This window comes from Apteryx mantelli, chromosome 2, assembly GCF_036417845.1.
Source record: "Apteryx mantelli isolate bAptMan1 chromosome 2, bAptMan1.hap1, whole genome shotgun sequence".
In the NCBI taxonomy this organism is placed as follows: domain Eukaryota; kingdom Metazoa; phylum Chordata; class Aves; order Apterygiformes; family Apterygidae; genus Apteryx; species Apteryx mantelli.
Window position 1 is genome coordinate 99,887,769 of NC_089979.1, and position 26,113 is coordinate 99,913,881.

The 26,113-nt window shown below is 37.8% G+C and overlaps 1 protein-coding gene across 1 annotated transcript in view; it reads left to right on the forward strand.

The window, feature by feature from the left end:
• MOCOS (molybdenum cofactor sulfurase) overlaps positions 1–26,113 on the forward strand; it is a 141,640-nt gene that overhangs the window by 11,484 nt on the left and 104,043 nt on the right. Inside the window, exon 3 of the mRNA XM_067292170.1 lies at positions 24,333–24,409. Within this exon, the coding sequence (XP_067148271.1) occupies positions 24,333–24,409 (77 nt within the window). The remainder of the gene's footprint in view (positions 1–24,332; positions 24,410–26,113) is intronic.

Sequence of the window (26,113 nt, forward strand, 5' to 3'; positions counted from 1 at the left end):
GCTGTCTGTGTACAAATGAATGCAGCTCTTTTGAAGTCCTCATCAGTATTAAACACGGTTATTGTTCATGTCAGATTACGTTTATGTAGTTTGTTGTACATCTATGTTTTCTTGTATGTTGTCTTGATATGTTAGTCTAGAAAGGATGCATCAAAAAAAAAAAGAGCCAGAATCACTGATAACATTAGATTTTTCTGTTTAAGAAACAGAAGTTAAAAGATTAAATAAACTTTAAATGAGCTTTTCTCAAATTAAACAAAGTGTATACATGCAAATAAAAAATAAAATTCTTCACTGTGGAATACTGATACATGAACACCAAGTTATCTCTAATCATTTTTTAGTGGTAATGATTTTGTAACCTTTTTTTAGTGTTGTCTTGACTACTCTATTTCACTTATAGTTTAAATCATCTCAGTGTGACAGAAATCCTTCAAAATAAGGTTTTAAACATCAGCAGAGACTGTTCTTTCCCCCAAAGAAATAGGTATCATGTTGATTTGACTGCCAACATGATTTGGAAAGCACCAGTAATGCAATGAGACATTAGCATTTGGGGTCCAGTGGTCTGTATATTACAGCTTGGTCTGTATAAGGACCAAATAAGGATGCTACCTATTGTTTTGCCAAATATCAGCAAAAAAGTGTGAACTTAGTTATATGGTTCTCTCTCTTTTGGACACTGCACCTCTGAATGTGAAATAGTCTCTTCATATTTAGCCATTCCACCAATATTTCTGGGTTTGCATTACTATAGCTGGATCAGACGGGCACCCTAAAAATCACCCTGCTTGCCATTAGGTATTAATGTGCCTCTGAATTACCTGGATGTTCCTGGGAGTTTGTAGATGCCCCGTATAAAATCTCTTTTGGAAATTTGCTTTATGATCTGAGATCAGATATTATCTCACAGTTACTTTTATACATATTCATCTTAAACAGTGTTTCCTGTAATGGAAAATATTATTCTGCAGAGCCATATTGAATATTATTGTAGAAATTTTGCTTGACTGAGCCAGAGATTCCTCTCCTTAATCTCATTATTTAAACATTAGATTTTTTTGAATGCATTTTTAAGTTCCTGCATTAAAACAGAAAACACGTGGCCATCTTTCTGAAGGTATTAAATATTTCACAAATAGTGGCATATTTCACTTCCTTTTTAAAAAGTATTTTCCAAAGGTGCCAGAACCTTTGTTAAGTTTGAAATCTTGCTCTTTCAGAAAGGTGTTATTAAAGTCCTTTGTGGAAATTTTGACTTCTATTTCACCGAAATGCAAATATTTCATGAGAAAGCATCACTTTTGATGACTTCTCAATGTAAAAATCCTGGACATGTAATCAGAATGGAATATTTGGTTGAAACTTCACTGATTACCTTTAATTTACATGCAGCTTGTATTTTATGCAAGTTTTAATATTTAGTCATGTTTTTATGGTTAAGATCAAAATGTTCCATATTTACTGATAAATCCCTACCAAGGCTGCTGTGGTGTTTGCAAGTCAAAGTATCCTTTCATTTTCGTGTCACCGTAACTTTGAAGATTTCAACTTTTTGAGTACCTGCTTTATTTATGACCCTTTGCTAGCACAACACATTTGGGCCAGGACAGGTTAGGGCTGCCTTGTACTCTCTGCTGTGCCCAAAGCATAGGAGGAGCATTCACAGGCCTTCAGAAATGTGATGCAATAGATGAGAATAACATAAACTCATTGGTTTGAGAGTGGCAGAAGTGCTGTGTAAAGGGCTTCTGCCCCCATTCAGCTCCTGTTGGAATCAACAGGAGACCTTTGATTACATTCTATATGCCAAATTTAATCCCTTTTAATCGTTTAAAGGGATTTAAAAATGCATGAATTCCCATTGATTCCCTATCTAGACATTTTTAGTTGGTTTTCCTAGACAGATTGCTACAGAGTTTGGGATGAGCAGGAAAAGAATGCCTCTCTAGTTGTTCGTAAGAATGACACTCATGGCATTCAACAGATATGATGATTAAATTAGATCAACAAAAGTAAGCAGAAATATGACATTTTATAAAGATTTATATATATATTTTTTTATATATATATATATTTTTTTGAATGTATATAAGGACTATATACATAAGCCAAGGAGTCATATTTGATTTACCAATAGACAGGTAACTAAGGAAAAATTCATCACTGCAAGCATTGACTGCACAGAGGTATAAATTCCAGTTGTATCAACTTATTGCAGCTGTCACTCTTCTGTTTTCTACTGAGTGGTGGGTATATAGTAAGTTTTAGGCACAGAGGTGCAAGATGCAATTTTAAATTTAATGGTGCTGTGGTCTGGCTGACTTTTAACTAGACCTTGATAAAGGATTTGGCCTGTAAAATGCTTGAAATAATAGGACATAATGAAGCCAGTTTTATCTTAGTAACATCATTGTATTTTCAAGAAGGCTTAGCACCTTCATAATTTTTTTGCTTGTATTCTTTCAACTGTGTTGTTTATGTAAGTTCACAGAAGAGCATAGATATAGGATGTGTAAATTTTGGGTTCTCCAAGAATTGCACTAACACCTGCAAGCTATTAGCATTGTTACCAAATCCTAAGTCCAATAGTACACATAACTTAGTGGATATGCTACCTTTAAGATTAACTATATAAAATTTTCAGGAATTTAGTTTATTTGACAAATCAACCCTACAGTATAACTATGTTTCAAGTATGGCAAATATGAGTTTCACTTCAGTTCTCCATGCACAAGAACACTTAAATTAATACATACTTTCCTCATGCAGGGAGTACTGAATTAGTTCTCATTTAATATTATCTCCCTTTCTGTCTGATGAACACAAATGCTTAGCAATCAGAACTGTGAATTCTGGAAGAAAGGAAGATTTCTCATCCTAGCCTAGTTTATTTAAATCTTGAGCTAAAGGGGGGAATGTAAATCTTGAAGAGAGAATTTTGTACTTAATGAAGCAGTTTTAACAGCCAGTGGGATCTACCTTTAGCTATTTAAATGGCTGTAGGATTGTTAAAAATTAATGTGATCATAAGAATTCTCAGCAGGACATCTTTTTTAAGTAAACTTTTCTCATCTCTGCTGCTTTCCCAAGTTAAGGATTAATAATCCATTAATTTAAGATTTCTGAAACTTTGTTTTCTCAGGTATGCAAAGAATTTGACAAGGAAGGTCCAACTGTAGTTAAATCCTGTGTGTGGTTCCTTCAGATACTTCTTAATCCATGGTGGCAGATTGAAAAGGTGTGAAAATACTTGGCGAGTCTGTTGAATTTGCTCTTGTGTGGGTGTACTGGAGGGTGGAGGAGGAGTAGTATTCTCTCACTAAATTTCTGTGCATGAGTTATATTGTCAACACATTTTCAAGGTGCAAATGACACCTGCAAAGGGGGAAGAGATGTACGCAAAAGGGAATGTGAGTACGCTGTTAGTGAGTTGTTTTCATGGAGTGATTGACCAAGCAATATCTGCTTCCCAGGGATGGGTATGACATTCTGCGTGATGAATATTTTTTTCTCTAGCATGCAACACTTAATTTAAGAGCTCATTAATCCTCAGAACCTTTTGAAAGTCCGTAGCTAATAGCCAACATGATAGAGGCTTGGGGCCCCATGTCTTGTTTCATTAATTTTCTGATTCTGCCTGAACAAGCCACCAAGACCGCAGTGTGGTCCTGTGTTTGTACGCCCTATATTACACCCTCTGCCTTTGAGTTGTGACTGGCTGAAGTCTCAGGAAAAGACCTGGCAAGTGTCTTGCTCCCTGCATACCTTTGGAGGGTAAATGATAACTGCTGTACTCTATTCCTGACTATTTCTAATTTTGCTGGCTGATTTGCCCTGCTTTGCTGTCACCATGTCTATAGACTGAACTGTACAGAAAATAAAAATAGGAATTGTATCTCCACTTCACCTTTTCTCTGTGCTGTGCTGTGGTGCGTATTGATTACAGTTAAAAATTTAAGTTTAGAAAGCCCTGGAAGAACTAGACGATACACAGAACATCAGCATCTCAGCTTAGTAAACTTGTAATTGCCCGACAGTTTCAGGGAGCCTTGTGATTCAAAAAATCTTTGAGTGACACTGCCCACAGAATAAATAATGTGAATGTTAACTCTTTTTTTATAATAGTAGCTGTCTGATGGCTGATTGACCTTCCCTCTTCCTTTTTTGGAGCACACCCTGCTTTTGCAGTGAGTTAATTGGAGACTATTATTTCCTGCTATTCTTGCGCCTGCTCAGTTTCCACTGAAAACCTGGACACGTGACATGATGTCCAGTTCCAAGCTTTCATACACGGAAGAGGTCAGAGCCCAGCCAGCCACTGAACCCAGCTACCTTCATTTTATAAGCCGAGGACTGGCAGGTTTTAAGCCTGGTCCTGTAGCCACAAGTGCTCTGGCCTGATTCTTCCCCTGGGACTCAGAAGACGTGGGAGTTGTTGTAGCCACCATAGTCTAAAAATATAGCTGAGGCAAGGTTCATGAGTTGAAGCAACCTTATTTATTGACCAACTGCTACAGCTGGGAAATCTATTTACCTCTCTTTATGAAACTTGCCTCACAAGGTTTAGACACCATTAAATCAGGCAGCTCTTGCTGGTTCTCCACTGAAAATAAATACCCTGACACTGCCTTCTGCTTCTTGTCCATTGCTCCTTAAGCTGAAAACAGAATTCAGAAAACAGAAAACCAAGTCCCTGTATAATAGCTAGGGAATAGTGTTATTGCCAGGGATGAATTCAATTCTTAAATTTAAAACAAAGCACAGTGTAATTTCATTTGTACTGGAACATATACTTATCAATTACAACAGAGACTTTGTGGCTTCATATACCAAAGTGATTTGACATCTCATGGTGATATAATTACTATATGCATTACAAATCTGCAGGAAAAAAAAGAAGGCAATGACAATACCATTTGTCTGATTTCCATAGGGGAAAATATCTGTAGCATCTGTTTCAGTTTGCAGGGGGGAAAAAAAAATCTGACTTTTGTGACAGTCATTGCATAACATTAGGCTAAACTGCACAGGAAAGTAAGATAATCTCCTTCATAATGTACCTTTGAATAAACCCTAATCCTAAAAGGAAGGAGGGGAGAGGGGGAAAAAACGGTTAGCATTATCCTTTTAGAACTACTTTTTAAAATTCAAAATACCTAGCGTAAGCAAATAGTGTCTAGGTTAGTGATTGATTTTTAGACAGCATCTTACTCTCTAAGATGAACTTGATTCTGCAACCTCAGGCCATTAAAATTTGGTGAGGCATGATGTCAATTGTGTTTTCTCTATTTGTTTAATAATGTACATATCTAGACAGACACAATTAGGTTTGGAAGTTCGGATCCCTGTTGGATCTTCTTTCAGTGTCTGGGCAGATTCAAAAAGACACCAGTACCTTGTACTCTTTCCAACATTCTATCTTATTATTTTTATTTCATTTACTGCCCTGATTGTACAGAAAATATAGTCAGTAAAGTGATAAAACCTTGAATTTTTTTCAGCCTGGCAATTTGATTACCATTTAAAATGAGAATTTCTTTATGACCAAAAAGTTGAAAGTTTGTCTTTTCCCTTTTAGCATTGCCTCATGACAACATCCTAAGAGAATAAGACTTTGTTGGTGTATATGAGAGATGTGTCGATAATAATCCTATTTGCAGAAAGCCTACTTTGGTAGAAAATGTTGACATCCAGACTGAATAGTAGTGATAGTTTTGTGGGGTTTTGGGTTTTTTTTTGTAGATTACAGTTTTATGATCTTTCTTTTAAGTTTATCCCAATGAAATGTGGACTCATTATTCTGTTTTCTTTCCATTGTTTTTTTGGTTTTGTTTTACAATCCTCTGATTATACTTGACTCTTAAGAAAAGCTTTAGAGAATGCCCTGTATTTGCAGTGTGAATTATGATTGTGCCAGTGTGTATAACAATTACATTACAAATACTTCCTCAGCCATTTGATAAAGACTCAAATTAAAAAAAAAATACCAGTACAATTACAATTATATATAATTATGCTATATTCAATTTAGTTTATCGCTAAACTCCTCCTGCTACAATGTGCTCTTTGTTGAAGAATGAAATTTTAGCTGACTGTTGGAAGTAAACATGGATTTTTCTGTCCTTCACCACGTATTTTGCTTAAATGAAGCAGGTTCATCAGCATGTTTTCTCACCAGAAAATAACACAGTTTAGCTGGTTCACCTTCAAAACCAGCCTTCCAGATGAAGGCTTTCATTTTTCTGATGTGGAGTTTCCATGTTCTGTTAGACTTAGAGAGACTGCTCCTAACCATGCTACTGCCTTCAGTGTAGATTATTTATACCTAGGCAAGCACAGTTAACCTGTATTAATGTAGTAAGAGAAATATATGGCTGCTGGATTTTTTTTTTCTAACCAAGAAATTGGTTGAAGACAGCAGTTATATTTTCAGATATGCATGAAGTCTTCTAGAATGTTGACTCAGGACCCTGTTTCTCCAAGGAGGATCAGTGCGAAGCCTTGGCCCTCATTTAGCAAAGGCATTAGCTGTGAGCTAATCAGTATGTATCAAAACACCTGAGGAGGTAGTCACAGGTAAAATATGCTGGCTTGCGTTCTTTGTCTAGAGCAGGTGTATACAGATCTTGTGTTCTCAAGAATTGTGACTTCACTGTCTTGTTTTGGAAGGTTTTATCACTCCTGTAGAAGAGGAGAAGAAGAGCAAGCTGTGTTGAAAAGAAAGGGCTGCCTATTTGGACTCTTAGAAATGAAGAAATGCTCTGTGGTGTTGCCTTCCTTGTCCTTGACCTGAAAATATTCCTCTGATACTAACAAGAACCTTGTTATCTGGTCACATGCTGCTCACATGTTACACAGTTTTGCTGACCCTGCAGAGGCTAGGTACAGTATAGTCTGTATGGAAGTATTGCCGTTTATAACAAATTTTGCTTTATTTTTCCTTACGTTGCCTTCCAATAGTCCCTTGCTATTTTAAAGGAATCCTCACGTGTTAAAAAGAGTCTTGTTAATTGTGCTCTGTGGAGACCCTCAGTTTTCTTTCTTTCTCTATTTGCTTTAGGGAATTCTTGTCATATTCCAGTTACAATCCTGTTTTTAGACAATCCTTCTTTGCAGTTTTGTGTCTTATATATATCTAACATTGATTATTTGCAGTTCTTTCTTTATTATGTAGTCTGCTAGTGTATTCTCGACCCCACAGAGGAGTAATAACCTTTGATTAGAGGAAACGCCTAGGATTCAAGAAATCTGAATCACCTTTCTTTTTGAAGTTCCATAAACTTTTTAATTGATAAGCCTTTGGGATAAGTATCTTTGCTGTTTAAAAAACAGAAGTTTTTGAAACTGATTTTATTTGCCGCTGCCTGATGCTAAACTCTGAAGCCCAGCATTGACACTAGGTGGGGAACAGTAGCTATTCCCAGCATCTGAAAACAGAGCCCATAATATCTCAGATTGGGAGCCCCAGCTCATTTCCTTTTAAGCTCTAGCTCACCTTCATAAAACAGAACAGTAATTATCTGCCGTATGTGGGCATTGCAAGAAGATTAGTAAGAGCTGCGCTACTTATTTTTAATAGTGATTTAAGAAAACATGCAAACAAAGATAATGAATGTATAGTTGTATTTAGGTTAACATATACTGCTTGTATTTGATTATCACCTCTTTATGGGAATGCCTGCGTTAGGATAAAAGGTGTTATTTTAGAACCTTTTAGCCAGAGTTAGCAGCACTACCTGACTGACTGGGCGTAGTAGCACATAATAGCTGGTTGAGATGAATTGTTTGGCTCCCTTGATTTCGAATGTGTTCCTGAGCAGGTGCTTGTGAACATTTCTTTGGAAAATGTCTAATTTAATCTAATCAGGATAAACACTGAGCGTGTACACCTCACAGGTGTGTCGGAAAGAAATTTGAAATGACTTTGGTGATGCTTCTCCACATCAGCAGACAGTATGTGGGGATTTAGCTTGTTTATAAACTAAGCCGAGTGTCATGCATTTGCCCTTAAACAAGGAAGGAAGTCAAGATGACTCCTTTAATATTAATCAAAACCTTGCTTTATGATTTTTTAAAAATTAGAAATAGTAGCTTCAATCTTTTTGGGGAAGAACTGCAAGCAAAGGCAGCATAGCCAACACGGCAGCTGTTGAGACCAAAAGAAGGTGTCAGATCTAAAGGACAGAGAATTGGCATGGAGGCGCCGATACTCCCTAGGGACTTCCCACAGTGGGAGTTCTTCTATGGTAGTTTATTTTGTAGTATGTATACCTGCCAATCTCCCTAGGTAGAAAATCCCTTAAGAACTTCCCCTCTGTGCTGACGTTGTTGCGACAGACAGAAGGAAAAGAGCATTGCGCTCTTGCTCAGCCTGCCTGCACAAACACATTCTGTGGTTAAAACTACCTGCTAGCATAGGGAGACAGAGGAAGAAACAGTTTCAAATTCTGATTACAGTCCTTGATAAATTTGCCTATAGAGCTATAGAGCTAGGCACTGCTAGCAGATGTGTCATTAGAACAATTCCAAAGCCCTACGGGTCACCTTAAATTAGTATCAAAGCTCTGCAGGCCTGGGACCCAGTTGCTTCTTGAGAGTCAATCTTTGCCAGCATCTATGTGCATCAATATTATCTTCAGCCCATTCAACCACTTGTATTTGTTATAATGTGTTGGTGATGGAAGATATTTAAAAAATTCTAGTTCTTTTCGCATAGCTTAAAATTTTCCAAGCTTTTTGTGGTGATGGATGTGCCAATATTGGATGTTGTACCTCTTGAAAATCTTCCACTTCCCTCACTAATGTATTCTGTTTTCCTCAAAGGAGCCTTTGAAATGGCCCCAATGAGTCTGAACATCAGAATTTTGATAGATGATATGATAGCTAATTGAACAAAACCGTTAGTCAAGTTCTGTGAAATGTGTTATCTACAGAACTGAAATCCAATAACAAATGTAGCTTTTAAAAACTTTAGTAAATGCAAAACTGCATTATGTAAAATATTCTTGACAGCGTATTATCAGTTATATTCTTTCCCCAGGAAAATAAACAATATTGAACACAAAATACCTTAAAAAGAGCTAGTTTGCTAGGCTAAAATAGTACCCTGCAATCTAGAAAATGTGCTTGTTATGAAAACTCAAACTACCAGTTATTTTAATAGGTCATGACTGAAAGGAGAGCACATATCTTTTTTTTTACATATCAGGCATAGCGGCTAGATGTTAATAAGATTTATTTACAGGTTTATACTAAAGTACTGGTGTCTAAGAATTGTTTCTGTAAGAACAGCAGAACTCAGTGAAAGATTGTGTATTTCATGTCTCAGTTGCGCTCTAAGTTGTGTTAGTATTTGGTTTGTTTTCAGAAGAACTGTGGAGAGCTGTGCTTTTTAATCAGAGGATAAAATTGAGTCCCAAAAGTACATTTGAGTTTAGGAGGATGGAATTACAATGCATTAATAAACCATAATTGCCATATCATGTGTGCACAGAATGCTATTGCATAATAAAATCATAAAGCAAAATTAACTAATTTCATTGTATAATTTTAGCTTTAAATAGAAACTTTAAGCATGTCATAACTTGAAAACAACAGCCCAAAATGAAATTATTTTTATATATGGCTGTACAATTTCACTTGGACTAGACCATGCTTGCATCTTGATTAGACTAGCCTTTGCATTAAAACTTATTAATTTTAACCATTCTAACTACAAAAATAATGAACGTATTCATTGTTGTTTTCCTCCATGCCTCATATTTTCATGGTAAAGACTTGCGGCAGTCAGTTATCTGTGTTTAGTTGTCATGGGCAACACATGTAAAACTCTCCCTTCCCATTCAAATCTGTGCGGTTGCTGGAGGAAGCTCTGGGCTCTGGTGAAACAGAGCTCTTCAGGGCAGGCCTGCATGTTCATCACAGAAGAAAGCCGAAGGCCTGCAGCTGGAATCACAGGCATACAAATGAAGACTCGAGAGCAAGAAATTCTTAAGAACTATGTCTGAGGTGAAAAGAAAATGGATTTAGTGGCTACAAAAAGAAAAAAGCCAAGCCTGGACAGCTAGGGCTTATCTCAAAATACCTGGGGTTTTCTGTAGCCCCCTCCCAAAGTTACTCCATTTTTGTTTTGTCAAGATCTTAGGCTTCAACATTTTGTGTGCATGTATGTACAAATTGAAAAGGAAGATATCTCTTTAGGATTTATATCAGAAAGAACAAAGGCTGTTTTTTTTCTTATATGGTTAAGCTGTCCTATTAATGTCAGTTTTTAATTTTATCCTTTGGATTTCTCATTAGCTTTACCACACGTCTAGATTATTTAATTATTATATTTCAGCTCCTAGATGACATACGATTTAAGAGTTTTTGCTGGGTTCTAGCAACTTGTCACTACATTTTGCCTGAAGCTACTTTTGTATAAAATAATCTTCCCATAGTTAACATTCAGGATATTCTGCAGAGCATCTTAAGAAGACTTAAATGCTAAATAACTGTCACGTAGCAAGTCTTAGTATTATTGCACTCAATTACGTTGCAAGCAGTACGATAAACAACATCATAATACTTTGAGATATTCATCATTAATTATAACTGAAATCTAATCTCAACTGGATTTTTTTCAGTAATTGTAGCCAGTAAGGCAAACATTTACATATACGGGGAAGGAAGAGCAAGGGAAGAAATCTTGAAAAGCATAGCTGATATATCAAAATACTGAACAACATGACAAGTCCTATTAGGTTTTATTTGTTTTTTTTTTTTTACATATGTTATGAGATTACAATATCTGAAATATATTTGGAATTTGTTATGTGAATAATTGTTTTGAAGGCAAAACTTTGCAGTGACCTACTGGTTATATCCTTTTAAGGTGGCATTTAAGACTTCTGTATAAAATCACAGGTTTCTATCTCTGATATAAAAGACTAGTATTGAACTAAATTTCAAATGATAGGTTCCTCTTGCTACCAAAATTCTGGATGGCCAGTATTTTATGCCTTGTACTTCATATACTTAGTATATATGTACTTCCTGTACATATACTTCCTGTATTTTCATAAAAACTGTATACAGAATGTTTGTAAATGGCAACTCTGTCTACCTTTTCTCTCCAAATTCATACTGCTTTTCCACTGGGGAACTTTATGCTACGGAAGATCAAGTTCTCATTCTGGCAATGGAAACTACTTACTTGTCCTGGGAAATGAGAGTGTCTGGAGGCTGAGCAGGGGGTGGCACCACTGCATGCTGATTAAGTTGCCTTCCCCAGCAGAGCCTGATCACGCTGTGATACAACGTTGTGGCACCCTCTGGGCTGAGTGGGGAACCTGTGTAAACTCAGCGAATTGTGAAGTTTCTTTTTGCTTTGTTGCCTACCTTCCAAAGAGTGCGTTTCTACAAAGTTCTTCATTAGCTGTATGGCATGAAGCATACTTTCAAGTCCCAGCGTACATTCCAGTATGTATGGTTGCAAATTCCCTCCACGCAGAGCTAACCTCTTTCTGCTGTACTTAGGTCTCTCCAGAGGTTAGCAAGGTGAAAGAGACACTGCTGTATTTGGAGCAAGCTCAGGTGGTTGTTTTATGGGATATTTCTTTCCATACCAGGCATCTTTGCTGCCTATTATTTTACAGCCCTCGGTTATTTGACTGCATGTCCCTGAAATATCAGTGTACTGTATCTGAAACATCAAAGCAGTGGAAAAGCAAGTGTTACAATTTCAGCCCTTGTTGGTCTTAAGTTGGTAAATCATCTGAGAAGAACTCTTCTCAGGTGAACATTTTACGGATGACATACCTGTTTTTCTGTGGTTGGGTGTGTAATTCTTTCTTGCCCTCATGAACTTTCATGCTGCCATTTTGTGTTAGACTTACCATTATGGTCTCAGTAGCATTTTTAAAACTCAATATATTTCCAACCAGGAGGATTACACACTCACTGAGAGCTGAATTCTGAAAAGGCTTGTATTGATGAGAGAGAATAGATGACTTAGTGTACTGGTACATGTTGAGGTTTTCAGATGACTATTCTGTATTACCATGTCACTATACAATTTTCTTTCTTGACAATTCTTTTGTGTCTGTAATGCTTAAGACAGAGAATTTCTGTACCTTCAGATGAAGAAAAGCATTCATGAAGGTGGGTGTTTTCATTTTGATTATGTTAACATCATTTTATAAAATCATACAGCTGTCGAAATCACCTTTTACTTCCATGACAATTAATCTAAATAAAGTTTTCTTTTTGTTCTCCCCACTACCACCAGAGACCCTCATTACTGAAAGCATATGGAACAAATCAATAAATACTGCTGTCAGGCTGGCAGAACGTACATGCAAAATTAAAACAAAAAAGCTGTTAGTAAGTGCATTTCCTTTGCTCTAGTCTCAGCAGTCAGTGACTCTTTATACAACTGATGTTGTGCATTCATCACTGCAAGGCAGTGCCACCTTAACTGGGAGTCACCTGTGACAGCCTCGGTCAAAGGACAGTCATCAGAAGGGGTCAAAGGACAGTCATCAGAAGGGATGACACCGTGGTTTTCAGCTGTTCTAAACTTAGGTACTTCTGCATTCGGGTAATTTCATACGCAGTTTCATCAAGTGAGAGAAGCTGCTATTTTGGCATTTACGTTTATTGGATTGTTACGAGGGGCAGGGACTTTCTGGGTCACGTAATCGACCTGTTTGCTGTCAAAGGCATCCACACAATATAATCTTCTGTATATTGAGGCCGTATGTCAAATTAGGGGAAGACCTCTTCATTTGGTTTGGAGGAGAGGGGCATATGTTGTTTCTTTTTTGTTCCTGCTGCTCCTGGTGGAAAGCTGTTCTATCATCGCGTAACGCTGAGGGACACAAACTTCTGATTTGCAGTCTGAATTATCTTGTGGTCAGTTATATCCATTTCTGTGTGTTTTGTTCTGTAGCTTAAATAGGTCTTTTTCCTCCCTTGTAATTACCCACCTCTTGTATTTCTAGAAAAACCAACTGCAATCCTGCTTAGCTTTGAGTTTCCATACTAAATGAACCAAACGCTTTTATAAGATGAACCTTCCTTTTCTCTGATCATCATGTGGAGTATTCTGCAGAAAATCTTATTAGACCTTCATTAGTGGTGTTAATATTTTTCCATCTGGAAATAAAAGGATGTTTTTCTGACTGTCATGCTGGTGGCTGATCTGATCAGCTAATAAATCTGTTGTTGCAGCTGATAATCCTTCAGTTTATGGCAGAAGTTAGTGTGAGTAGTGCCTTAGTGCATAACAGGGTTTATTTTACTTATTGTACTTACTGTGCATTATAACATGTTATACATTTCATCTTGTCTCTATTTTTAAAGTTTTCAAAATCATCTAGCTCTCACTGTATATAATACTCTGTATTGTCAACGTCCAGATTTCATGTCACCAGCATATTGTATCTTCACATGGCTACCTTTTATGCTAGGATGATTATTAAGAGTACTAGGTGAGATACTTGTCCCAAAACCAGTCCTTGAGGAGGAACTAAGCAGGCAACCTTTCTCAAGCTTAGTAGTTTCCCTTTCAGCACAATGTCTTAACCTACTGTAGTATCCCTTATTCCCTAATAGTTTCCTCATGTGGTGCTAGAGGTAATGTTTTGCTGTAGTCTGTATAAATTTAGTTCTGTATTTACGTTGCCTAGAAGAATAGTGGCCTCTGAAAGAGGGCAGTCTCTCTGGGCCTGAATTATCCTTGGCACAGTTCGTGGGGCATTGTAACCTGCTTTTATTTACTCATTTAATTTCCCTTTCATTCGCAACTTGTTTTCAAGACTTACACTATGCTGAGGTCAAACTAACAGATGTGTTGTTGCCTGGTTCACTTTGTTTCCCTTTCTTCAATAGAAATATTGTGTTTTCTGTTTTCCATTCCTGATTTGACAAATTTGTTTACTGGCCTGTGTTATTGGACTTGGGAGATTTTCATGCCAGTTTCTTACTGTTCTGGGACACTGTTTGTCTGACCCTGTGTTCAAATGCATTAAAACCTTTGAAGTTAGTTTCCACACCAATTGCAATAACTTCAGTTTTCACATACTCTACACACTTTCAGCCATGAATCACCTTGTCCTGTCCTATCTTTTTCATCAGACTCCTTGTTAAAAACTGAAGCCAAGCATTCATTTAGTTTTCAGGCCCCTTTCTCCGCTCCCACCTCTTTGCTCATTGAATAACAACCGTTCTCCTTTTCTTATTGTTTATATTCCTTATTTCATTACATATGATTTCATTTCATTTCATTACATATTTATTATATGTATTAGGATGTGTTATTTATACTTTCCTTTTTATTTTTATATAAAGAACAGCTTTGCTGTTCAATTTAATTTGCTCTGTTAGGGTCTAACACAGCTTGGCTCTTGGGAATTCTCATTTTATCCCCAAGTTTTCTGTCTTACCAACAGTAGCTTCCTTGGCTTCTCAGCGCTTTTTCTGGTTTCATGTCAGCTTTTATAAGTAGTGCTAAAATCTCTCTCTCTTTTTTTTTTTTTTTAGTGCAGGTTTTTGCTGGCGGCTTTCTCTGAAAGTGTATTTTCTCTCTTTTTTCATTTTTTAGGATGCAAACTCCATATGTTTTTTGAACCTCAACTTCAAATATTTCTAGGTCTCCTGTATATCTGTGTCTCTATTGTCTTCAGTCCAGTTCTCTTGACCAGCTGATTTCATTAATTTCTCCATTTGCCTCTTTTGCATTGAAAGGCTCATTTGGGGTTGCTTATCTAACTGTGTGATGTCAACTTTTAATCTCTCTGACCAGAGATTCCATCAGTCAAGTCTTCCATCACATGCTGTATAACTGTTTACAAAATCCAATTCTCAGATAACTTCATTTGTAGCTGGTTTTGTCTGTTGTTTGCTCTGATATTAACGAATAATTGGACCCAGCCGTTTTTGTTATCTTTTGTTAAATGAGTTATCTGCAGGAAGTTCAGGGAGTATAGTAATAGAAAAATATCTTGTTATCCAAAAATGATTGTAATGGTAGCCACATAGCCTATAGTCCTGCTTCTTTTGAATGTCTCACCATGAAAATTTTAACTCAGACCAGTTCTGACTTCTTCATTGACACCTCTCCTGTATTTCTGTGTTTGCTTCAGTATGTGCTTTCTAGTTGTGACCGTTTTTCTACCATATACTGATGTCAAGCATCCTACATGGACTGTAATCCCATGATTGAAGTCCTCCAGGACTACTTTTGGTTATTTATTTCCCTTATCTATGCAGATCCAAGACATCCATGAAAAATTAAAGCAGCTACCTTTGCTTATAGCATCAGGATACGTTCTTCCTGGGGTCTCCATCGCTTCCTCCCATGGAAGAGGAAAGGCAATTGCATGGAGAAGGCTCTCAGCATTCTGGGCCAGCTGCAGATCTCTCAAAACAGTGAGAAATTAAAAGTACTTGCTCATTCAGCATCACTGTTTAGAGTTCAAAATTCTGGAAATTTGGTAACTCGCAAGTTCCAAACCCAGCCTGGCAAATCAGTCAGACTAGGTCCCTGGAAAAATCATTACTGCTTCAGCTTGTCTGTCCTCCTGTGTTGAGTGAGACTGCTACTGTCAAGGGAGGTATTAGAGGGGGGCTGTGAATTATACTAGCTCTGAGGTCCCAAAGCGGAAAGATAGCTTTGTAGGTTTGCAGTAAAGCAGCTGATTGCCAGGATGCCACTGGTGCAGCGTAGTATATCTCACTGCCAAATTTTTTCTTAAAGCATTAGAATGGGGCAGAAAGGATACGTTTTTTCCTCATGGAAATCTGTCAGCTACACCTTCTGTGCCGGAAAGGTTCCTTGGAATGCCTTTGTAGCTGATGTATTCCTTATACTTGTTGCTTTTCATTCTGCTTTGGCAATTGTGCTGTTACCACTGAGGTCTCAATGGGCAAACTAGCTAATCAGACCTCATTCTGGACCTAAGCAGTTTTATAGCTGTAATTTAATAATGCCAGTCCCATCAAGCTGCCGACCTTTCTGGATATGTAAGGTGTTGTTTGTATGTATATCATGCATTAAACTTAAGATAGCTGCTTAGCACTTATGTATTACTGCTTCTTATAGTTAGCATAAGCCACTGACTACAGACATTTCCACATATGGGCACATTCACGTCAGAAGGAAAAGACAACAAACAACACTGTTAACATTATATTCTTGCTGACAACTATTAAATAATGAGCACATGCAAGAAAGCTTCTGAATATGGCATACACTTAATATTCATTCCAGTTTGTAAAAAGAAAATTATTTCTTACCCACACTTTATCTTAAGACTGAGTCACTGATGAGTGGAAGGACATTAAGATGTGCAGTTTCCCATGAAGACAGCTGCTGTGTTGTCATGAAGTTTAGGATCCAGCTGTCTTGTGCTACCTTCAGAGCTTCCCTGGTTTGCAGTGGCAGATCTGGACCTGACAGTTTGCTACAGTAATTTACCAAGACCTGATGTCTGGGGAGATTCAGGGCAGTCTTGAGCCACAATGAAGTCAGAATTTGCAAGAGTCGCTCATGTCCTGTTTATCTTTTCAATTAGAAAAAATAAAATAGGCACAGCTGGCAGAACATGAAAAAGTCCCCATTTTTTCCTTTAAAAAGAACCTATCTTCCTTCCAGTAAAAACATGCATTTCTATTGAGAAACCGTTCTCCCTCCTCCTCCATTTTCTTTGGGATATTGCTTTTAGGAGCACAATTTGAGCCTATGCCTTACTGATGGTACCTCCATTTCAAATTCATTAAGTTAGATTTCATATTGCCATGAAGGAAGAGCAGGTCCGTCCCAAATTGTGGCTCAGCATGGAATGATTTAACACAACTGGTTTAATAGTGAAGATCTGTTTTCAGAAGTTCGTATGTCCACAGCTCTCAGTGGATTCTACCAATGTCGGGTATACAGCCCCCCTGAAAATGTGGTCCTGAAAGAGTTTTTATTGTTAGAGAAAGCAGCTTTGTGGATGAGATCAGAGAACTCTCTTCACCCCCGAAGTGAGAAAATAAAGTGCTCAGAAGCATTGCTAGGTTCACTTTTATCTGTGGTAGAAATAAGGCTTGTGCTTTGCAGTAGCCCCTGCTTTGAGGCATAAACTGAGCCCACACACTGGAAAGAACTCATAGGGATTTTTCTGTATTATCTAAGGATAAGTTACTACTAACATTAGCCCAAGTCATTGATCTGGGTCTGCCTCACTGTCACACGTGATTAAACAGAAGTATTTTTGCGTGTGGATTCTAAGAATAAATTCATGTTCAGGTGCAGCCTTTTTTGCCTGCCTAATTTTAAATTGATTCGCCTTTACAGTTCATTAGAAACTTATGCTTTATCCCTGGATGCATGTGTTTAAGAATGAAAGATTGCATCTCAATCTTCATGAGGAAATAAACAGATCTGTTTGTACTCAATATGGACAAATGGTTACAGCTGGCCAGATTATCGCCTATGAAAAATTAATCTCCTGAATGTCTTTCATCCTTTCTTTTCTCCTAGGGAGAAAATCAAAGAAAGGGCTTTGAGTTTTTATTAATGATTCATTACTCATAATTGATCAGTGAACAGTTTATGCAAATGCACTTTGCAAACTGCTCGCTTATGCTACTACTTGTCGTTATGTCTGAATATTACTTTCCCATGAGAAGTAGAAGTGTGAACATTTGGATTATTGATATTTAATCATGGGAGAATAATTCTTTTAAATACTTAGATATAGAAATCATTTGCAATACACTTGCTCACGCTGAATTGTACCTTAATGGAGTTCTTGTTGACATTAATAAGTTACTAGTTAAGATGAAGGAGTAATCACAAGCTAGCTAGCTGATACTTGAAGTATTGTTCTCTGAGGCCGGTTAGCCAGCAGGCCTCATGTGCCTGAGGACTTATTTTAATGTTTGATATACCTTAAGGAAAGATCCCTTTGCACAATGGAATTTTAAAGAGAAAGGTTATTTTGTTTCTTCTTCTTTCCTGCTTAATGCAAAGAAACCGTATTAGCCTGCTTTGTGAAGCTGGGAGGGAAATTTTGACCGATGGCAAATGCTGTACAAGGATTTTTGTGACTAGTGGGTCTTCTGGGTGGGAAAAGAAGGAGTACTTTTTAAGCTTCTGTGAATGTGGAGAGTCCACATAGGAGCGGGGGGCAGGCAGTGTGTTATCCCTGAGATGTGATTTACTCCTTGTTGCATGATTTAAATGCTGATGGGTAGAGCTCTTGTTTAAATAATTTCTTTTAAAAATTATGCTGTAAACTATCAACTGTAAAAATGGTATTAGTAGGAGAAATCTAATTTTATTAAAAGTTTGCATCCAAATGAGACTAATTATGATGCATAGTTGTCAGAAGTGTAATTTTTACTCGCAGGCAGAGCTCTGAGGAACTGATAACCTATAAAATCAGAATGTCATTTAGATTGATTTGAGTAACAGAATCCAAGACCGCTAATATTTTTGTGCAAAAGGGAAGATTTTTTCTAGATATAGATGGTGAGCAAAGTTACCAATTGGACATTCACTGAATTGCACATAAGGGAGAAACACGCAGCGATATTTGAGAAATAAAAATGGATTGATTTATTCATTCAGTTTTCTACTCCACAAATGGTAGTTGTTCAAGCACTGGCTAGGCACTCTGGTTTAATTGTGTAAGAAACAGTCATTGCTCAAGAACGTGTAATGTACCTCTAACAGCGGTAAAAATGAGCTGCTAAAGTGGTGAGATAGGTGTCTTACTTAGAAGTCTGTAATTTATTACTGCCCTTCGAACATTTACATTCTTGGCTTACTGGAGCACACTCCTGTGCAGACAGTTATACAAAAGTTGGATTACTACAGAAATATAGTTTAACGACAGCATCCATGTCCATTACAACAGGCTATCTCCTAATTTTATTTCATTTGCTTCAATGGCATCCACTGTGTGATACAAAGATATTCACTCTGGAGGGAGTGTGTACCTGAGGTTAGTGGTCTGTGGACCAGATCCTCTTCCAAAAATTTTACTAGGAGAGGATCAAAAAGCCAACAGGTAAACACTTGGTCTTGCGTGCTGTGATTGTACAGCTTGGCCCTTGCTGTTGATGCATACTGGGTTTCACAGAGTTCAGAAAGTGTCTAATATGGACAACTGGCAAATCGCTAGGAACAAATGCGTCATCTGCGGAGAGACAAAGTCAGAGCAAATGGATCATGTCCTCTGGAGACCCCTAAACACACCGGAAAGGTGCCTCATAACTTTGTCTCAGTGGGAGCTGATGGATGTGCTGAAGAGCAGAATGGGACCCTAAAGGTTTAATACATCAGTAGTGATGTGTTTTAAGTTAAAGCAAAGCAAAACAAATATAGCTCCTTTTGCAAATGTTGAGTTTTGATGTGGGAAAGCAGTGAGACCAATTAAGTACCCTTCCCCTGCTAATATCAGAGATAGCAATTACTAGCCTAAGAACATGAATATGACTGAAAATAGTCTGTTCCCACAGCCTTAAATGCTACACTATAAACCCTTGGTGCTATTGTAATTCCAGCAAATGTCAATTTAGAATAAACAATTGAATTTCTATAAAATGTAAAAATGACATTTATCAAGACAGTTGTTTCATTTGGAGATCATATGGAACATCTCTAAAAGGTGAAAAATAGGATCTGAATGAACTGCTTTTAAATGTATATGAAGAACCTCTCTATTGTTGTACTTTTTAATTGGATGAAAATAAATGAATTGAAAAGATGAAAGGAACTTGTGTAACATCTCACTTCAAAGGGCAGCTCTACTCTAGAGGAGTGTTTAAAAAAAAGAAAAGAAAAGCAGCTTATTTGAGAGATCTACTTTCTCTGTGGATTCAGTTTCACTTTTACCTGCTTTAGAAACTAAGGGATGACTTCTGCTTATTTGACCTAATTGGAGGCAGTACCCTGATGCAAAGGAGTGGCATCTGGCTCACAATGAAGTTCCCTCTGTGTTTTAGTTGTGCTTTGGATTGACTCAGCAATGCTGTCAAATGAGCTGTATTAGATTCGTCCTTGTGCAGCAGTGGTGGAATTTTTATCAAAGTTTAAAATCTCTGGGCTGTGCTCTAGGCAGAGGAATTGAACGTGCTCACTGGCTCTGTGTGTGGATTTACTTCGTGTGGGCAACTGGATTGAATAAAAACAAGAGAATTACTCTTCTGCCTGCTAACCAAGTCAGGCTTCCCAGCATCCAGAGGCAGGTGCTCCCACCCAAAATTGGGAAAAGATGTGCCTTGAATACTTTCCATATGTAGGATAGTTCACATTATGCAAAATGTTTTACCACCTTAGCATTGTCTGACTGGTCTTAAGGAACGTTTTGAACTCCGGACTTAAGTCAGTCCTGTCCAACTCCAGGGTAGTAATTTTGTGTTTGATCAAATTTTACTGAATTTGAAGTCCTCTCTTTAAACATGAATTGTTCTTTTAGCCCTTAGGCACCTTATTTCCAATCACATGTCTTGGACATGACTTTTGTCATTTTATTTCCACGTAAAGGTGATTGAGTAAAGGAGAGGAGGAATTCAGAACTGCCCAAGGATGTCACAGTTTCTTTCCTCAATACAGTTGCCTCGACTGCTTTAGAAAATATCATTTGGATGCAGAAGTCTAACAGTGAAGCGTCACAACAACCAAGTGAACAAGGAGTCAAGGAAAGACTAGCCCTTTCCATCTCTAGGAAGATCCTAAAAGTGGGACCTCTCTCTGTAAACAATAGTTTTGCCTCGTGACTTGAAAGCAAATTTGTGCTTCTAGAAGCAGAGCTCTTGTGTGACTTGTAAAAGAAGAGCTGCTCCCTAACTTCATAACTCCTTGATAGATTTGGGCAGGTGGCTCTGTTTTTTGTTATGCCACGAGCTGTTTAACCAGTTTGCCAGATAGCAGGTTGCTGTGAAATGCTTGCAGGTTTTCTAAACACAATTAGCTATGCAATTGAGCTCATCCCAGCTGTGATTAAGCAGAATCAATTATAATAAGAACTAGATAAGAGAGGTAAGCTTGTTGTTTCTTGGGTTGGTACTCTGCAGTATTATCCTTTGTAAGTCTCCTTTGTACATCATCAGCTGCCGAGGCTCTTTACTACCTCAGGAAGTGGCTGCTAGACCAGCATTCAAATGAACTTCATCCCAAACTCATTACTGTAGCACTGAAACAGCCATTGAGTGGAGAAACAATTTATCTGAAGCATCAATTACATCAAACATAAAAGTAACTATTGAAGTCAATGTTTTGCAATGCAAGGAGCATGTTTGGTCTCATTCCTAAAATACAGTTAAATATTCTGGGAGAAAGCTCCCCATGTCCCAAAAGGGGAATAGCTACCCCTCATAGCATCATGGTTTGCCTTGGTACTAAGTAAAATTGCCACAGCAGTTTAGGTTTCATTTGCTAAATACCAGAATTTATAGATGATTCCTGCAAATTTCTCAGGAGATAGAGGAAGCTCAATTGCTTAGCATCAAAAGATGGAAATACAGGGAGATTACAGCTTAACCTGACACTGCACGTAAGGTATTCAGCAAATCTGGAGAATATATGCGAGTCAAGTGCACTGGCAGAAGTGTAAACACACAAAGTCTAGGAATAATGGCATATTAGCACTGCCTTTATCAGACACGGAAAACTAAGTAATATACAAATAGAATGGTGCATATAAACATAGAAAATGCTAAAGGGGAACATTACAGAAGTCCATATCTAAATTATAAAAGGAGACTTGCCCATATCTTTGTTTGCAGGCACTCAATTTTGAGCAAGTATTTTTATCATCATTTAACAGTTCTTTTATGGCTTCTGGTTCTTGTAATGAAGCATGCAGCAGACACATTTTTATGATCAGAAAGAATAAATAATGCAGGTCTGACAAAACAGTGCAGAAAGTGTATGCTGCCACATTGATTGTGCTATTCTGGAGCATAATGTTTGACCAAAAAAACCACAGTTCTGTTTGCTTTCTTTTTTCTGAAAAGGAGGAAATTCCTAAGCTCTGGACTATTTCAGTGAAAATCTTTCAGATCTTTAAACAGCATCATTGTTCATGCTTCTCTTGTGTTGCTTAGCCATGGATGTACTGCAGTTGTCTCCTTAGTTAATAATCACATCTAATGAACAAAAATCCAATTTTAATTTCCCCTTTTACTGTAGGTAAGATTCTGCCTTTGAACATCTCTGCTGCCACCTTTGTTCCTCTTATAAGTGCTTTTCTATTCTGATGATGATAAGGTTGTTGAGGGTTTTGCAGTCTTCTTGATGGGCTCAGTGCCAGTGTCTCTGCTCTGGTCTTTAATTCCCAGTATTTTATTTGCTTTCCTAGCCGTTGCCAATAAATGGCCGGGGTAGATCAATTCCCCCTCATGGCTCCTTTCTGTAATCTCTCCTTGGCAGCCGTGTGGGACCACTGTGACATTTCTTGCAGCCTATGCAAATCTTTAATGTTTTTCTACATTTAATTTCAAAAGCACTGTTAGCCTCTGCCTTCTCTTCCCCTTTTCCTCTCCAAACCCAGTTTTGCTGGGTCTTTGAATCCAGTATTGCTCCCTCAGGTGCTGGTCCACAGGTCTGTGTTGCCATTTCATGTCATATGAAAATACTCCTGGTATTAGGTCTCTCTCAAATCACTAATGGCCATTTTAAATTTCATCACTGAAAACCAGGGAGGTTTCTTCTCTTGAGGTTCAGGGTAAATGGCCTTGGCCATTAATTATTATTAGACAAGATGCAGAAATCCTGAGGAGGATTTTTGGCCTATGTTGTGTTGGACTATGCAAACCTAAATATCTCTTTTGGACCGTTCTTCCTTGTAGCAGTCCACTGCTTTTCTCTCCCCCTTTGATTTGTAGTAATTTATTGCCTCTTTCTGTCTGAATATATAACCATATATACAATACTCTTACATTATTCTTTTATGTGGACCTTACTGAATATTTTTTGAAAGTTTTATATGTTCTTCACCTGATGCCCTATCAGTGTCACTTGTGTGTTGTTTAAATTAGTTGATAACTATAGAAAAATGAAATAGAAGAAAAGCAAGAAAAATCACTGTTGAAGTGTGAGAGCTATTATACTATTCTGTTGGGAGTTGGTGTTATTAAAGAAAAAGTGTTTGAAGTCTGACATTTTTTAACCTTTGAGCCTTTTTACAATGCATGTTTAATTGCAACATCAGAAGTTTTTTATGTGCATTAAGAAAAACAATACATCCAGCAAAAAACTCCTCTATTTTCTCATGTATTATGTGTGCATGTAAAGCATTTTTGCCCAAGAGTGCCGCTGGTGTGCTCCATGTTGTCAAGTACTTTGTCAACGTGGAAATTATCAATTCTTTCTGAGGAAGATTCAAGGAATACCAACTTTATGGTCAGAGTTTGATTTAAAACTTGAACTGTTAGATTTCAGGTCATTTCTGGTGGGTTTATATCTGTCATTAACTGTTATAGCTTTGGAGGCAGCTCCCTCCTTCTTAGAAACTTGCTCTGCTCTCCATTTCAGCCTTCTGTGGCAGTGAGTTCAGTGTATTTGTACATCGTATTTGTTTCCTCTGTAGTTTTGGCTTCGTCAGCTCTCAGCGTTATTCTGCATTCTCCTGTGTTGTCAGGCAAGTTGAGTGGCCCCTCCTTAAAATGCCTGGTGGACTATGATGCACACAGAGCCTAAGGAAAACATATTTTGATGGCTGATATGGCTTTCCTTTCCTTTTCTGCCTCCCTTGAAATTCTCTTAGGCCCTATTTGGTATTTCCTCAAAAAGGTGCTGCTAGTGGATACACATTTGTCTTGTCCTTGTATAGCCATATTCTTATAGGTCAGTTATTTCCAGCAGGAGCACACGGAGGGAGACTCGTTAGTGATTGCCCTCTTTGCTCCAGGTAAGGAAGGTGTCTCTGTCATCCAGCTTGGCTGTACTAGTCGTAATCACTTCAGAGTGGGACAAATGCAAAGTCTCCACCTGTCTCCTCACCTATTCCTGACAACTTCTGACACGGGCAGCAGATTACTTGGGACCTTATGACATACAGGCACAAGACATAACTGTTACCCATTACCCTGCAGATCCAAAACCCACAAGTAGCCTGTGCAGGGGAAATGTAGCTTCCTCTATGCAAGCTACTGTTCATATGAACATCTAGCTTTGAAGTATATATTTTCACTTCAGAGGACACTACAAGATGGGGAGATGGATCCCTAAGGTAAGAGTTTCTGCTCTGCAAGTTAGTTTCACCAAATTTAAAATAGTAACTCTAGAAATAGATTTCTTGTCTGTACTGTAGCTGCATGATTTGTTTACTGTGCTCATTTGTTCCATTCTTCAGGTTTGAAGATGGCACAGTCTCTTTTCTTGATATCATTGCTCTGAAACATGGATTCGATGTTCTGGAAAGACTCACAGGTCAGTTAACATAACTCTACTACTAAAGAGTGACGTTACAGATTTATACTCAAGGCACAAGTCCAATCTTATTTCCTATGGCTATAGTTTAATTTTCCATCCTAGATTTACTATCTGTGTTCACCAGGGTGAAGATCAGAGTCTTCAGTGTAACTGTTTTTTTCAGGTCTTGTGTATTGGATTATTCTAAGCTTCTTTGGAAGAAACAAAAATCCAGACTGTTCTCCCCAAATATGCATGCAAGGCTTGTGTACGTCAGGCACTTATAGTTTGTTTCACATTCACAAAGATGCAGTAGGAAAATAATAGTAGTAAGTAGCTGAGCTACATCCCATTGAGGCTTGAAGCAATAAGAGTTCCTGCTGTGCATGAGGACCTCCTTGACCTCCTGCAGGAAAGCTATTTTTTAGCACAGATTTAGAGAGGAGCCACCAAAAGGAGTTCAAAGTACACCTCAAAGCTTTTTGTTAAATAGGAAATATAGTTACACCGTGTAGGTAACTATCTTCAAGCAGCAAACTTTCCAAACTATGACTTTTCACAGTAATTTATATATGTCAGTATTTTGACACCCTGTAGTGGAAAGCAGCATTATGGTTTGCCTTTTTTCTCTCTCTCTATTTTATATAACCTACAGCTGTAAATTTCATGAAAATTCCCATCTTGCTCCCTGAGAAAAGCACGTGATTGTGACATTCCAGCCTCTCAGAGGTACACAGTGAAAGGATGAGAGGCAACAGTCACAAGTTGCTACAAGGGAAATTCTGATTGCATGTAAAGAAATACTTTTTCAGGGTGAGGGTATGTAAACACTGGAAGAAATGCCCAGAGAGGCTGTCAGATCTCCATCTCTGAAGATCTTGAAAATTCAACTGAACACAGTCCTGAGCAATCTCTTCTAGCTTTGAAGTTAGCTTTTCTTTGAGCAGGAAGTTAGCCTAGATGACCTCAAGAGGCCAAACCTAAATTATTCCATGATTTTCTAACTACCTAAGGCTAATGCCTCCTTCCAGCAGAAGATATTGTAATGCAGCCTGGGGGATATTGAGCTGTGAAAAGTGGAGGACAGACCCTTCCAGTTATTGCTTAGGGCATATCCATGCAGCAGCCACAGTTTGTGGCTAGATACGTACAAAATATGTACATCTGAGATTCATAAACAAGCTCGCAGCCTGCCATCCTGATCCCACTTCAGGATCTGTATCATCAGAACACATCAGAGTCAGTAATCCATGGACATGAATTCAGGTCATCTCTTTTACTTAATCACCTGGGTAAAAGGAGTTCATTTCAGTAGGTGACTTCCTTCACTGACATGATTTAGAACTAATCCTAAGGATGAATTCCTGTATTGTCTTATTCTGATTTTTTGTGAATATTTACATAAGCCAAACATTGAATCTCTTCATATTTATATGACAGTTGCTTTATAATAACAGTTGGCTTCACTGTTGCAGCTTGCCTAAACCAGTTGTGTTTGGAAAAAATCCTGCTTGTTCATTGAGAGACATGTCAGCTACAAAATGATACAGTCCTGTCTTCCACTAGCAAAAGCAATTTCTGCCCTCCACTCTTGTGTCCTAGGAGGTGATAGAGCACAAACACATACTCCAGACAATAGTTTTAGCTTCTGCTAGTAATTGGGAGAGATATATTCTGATTATTCTGAGATATATTCTGATTATTATATTAATAATGTCTTTC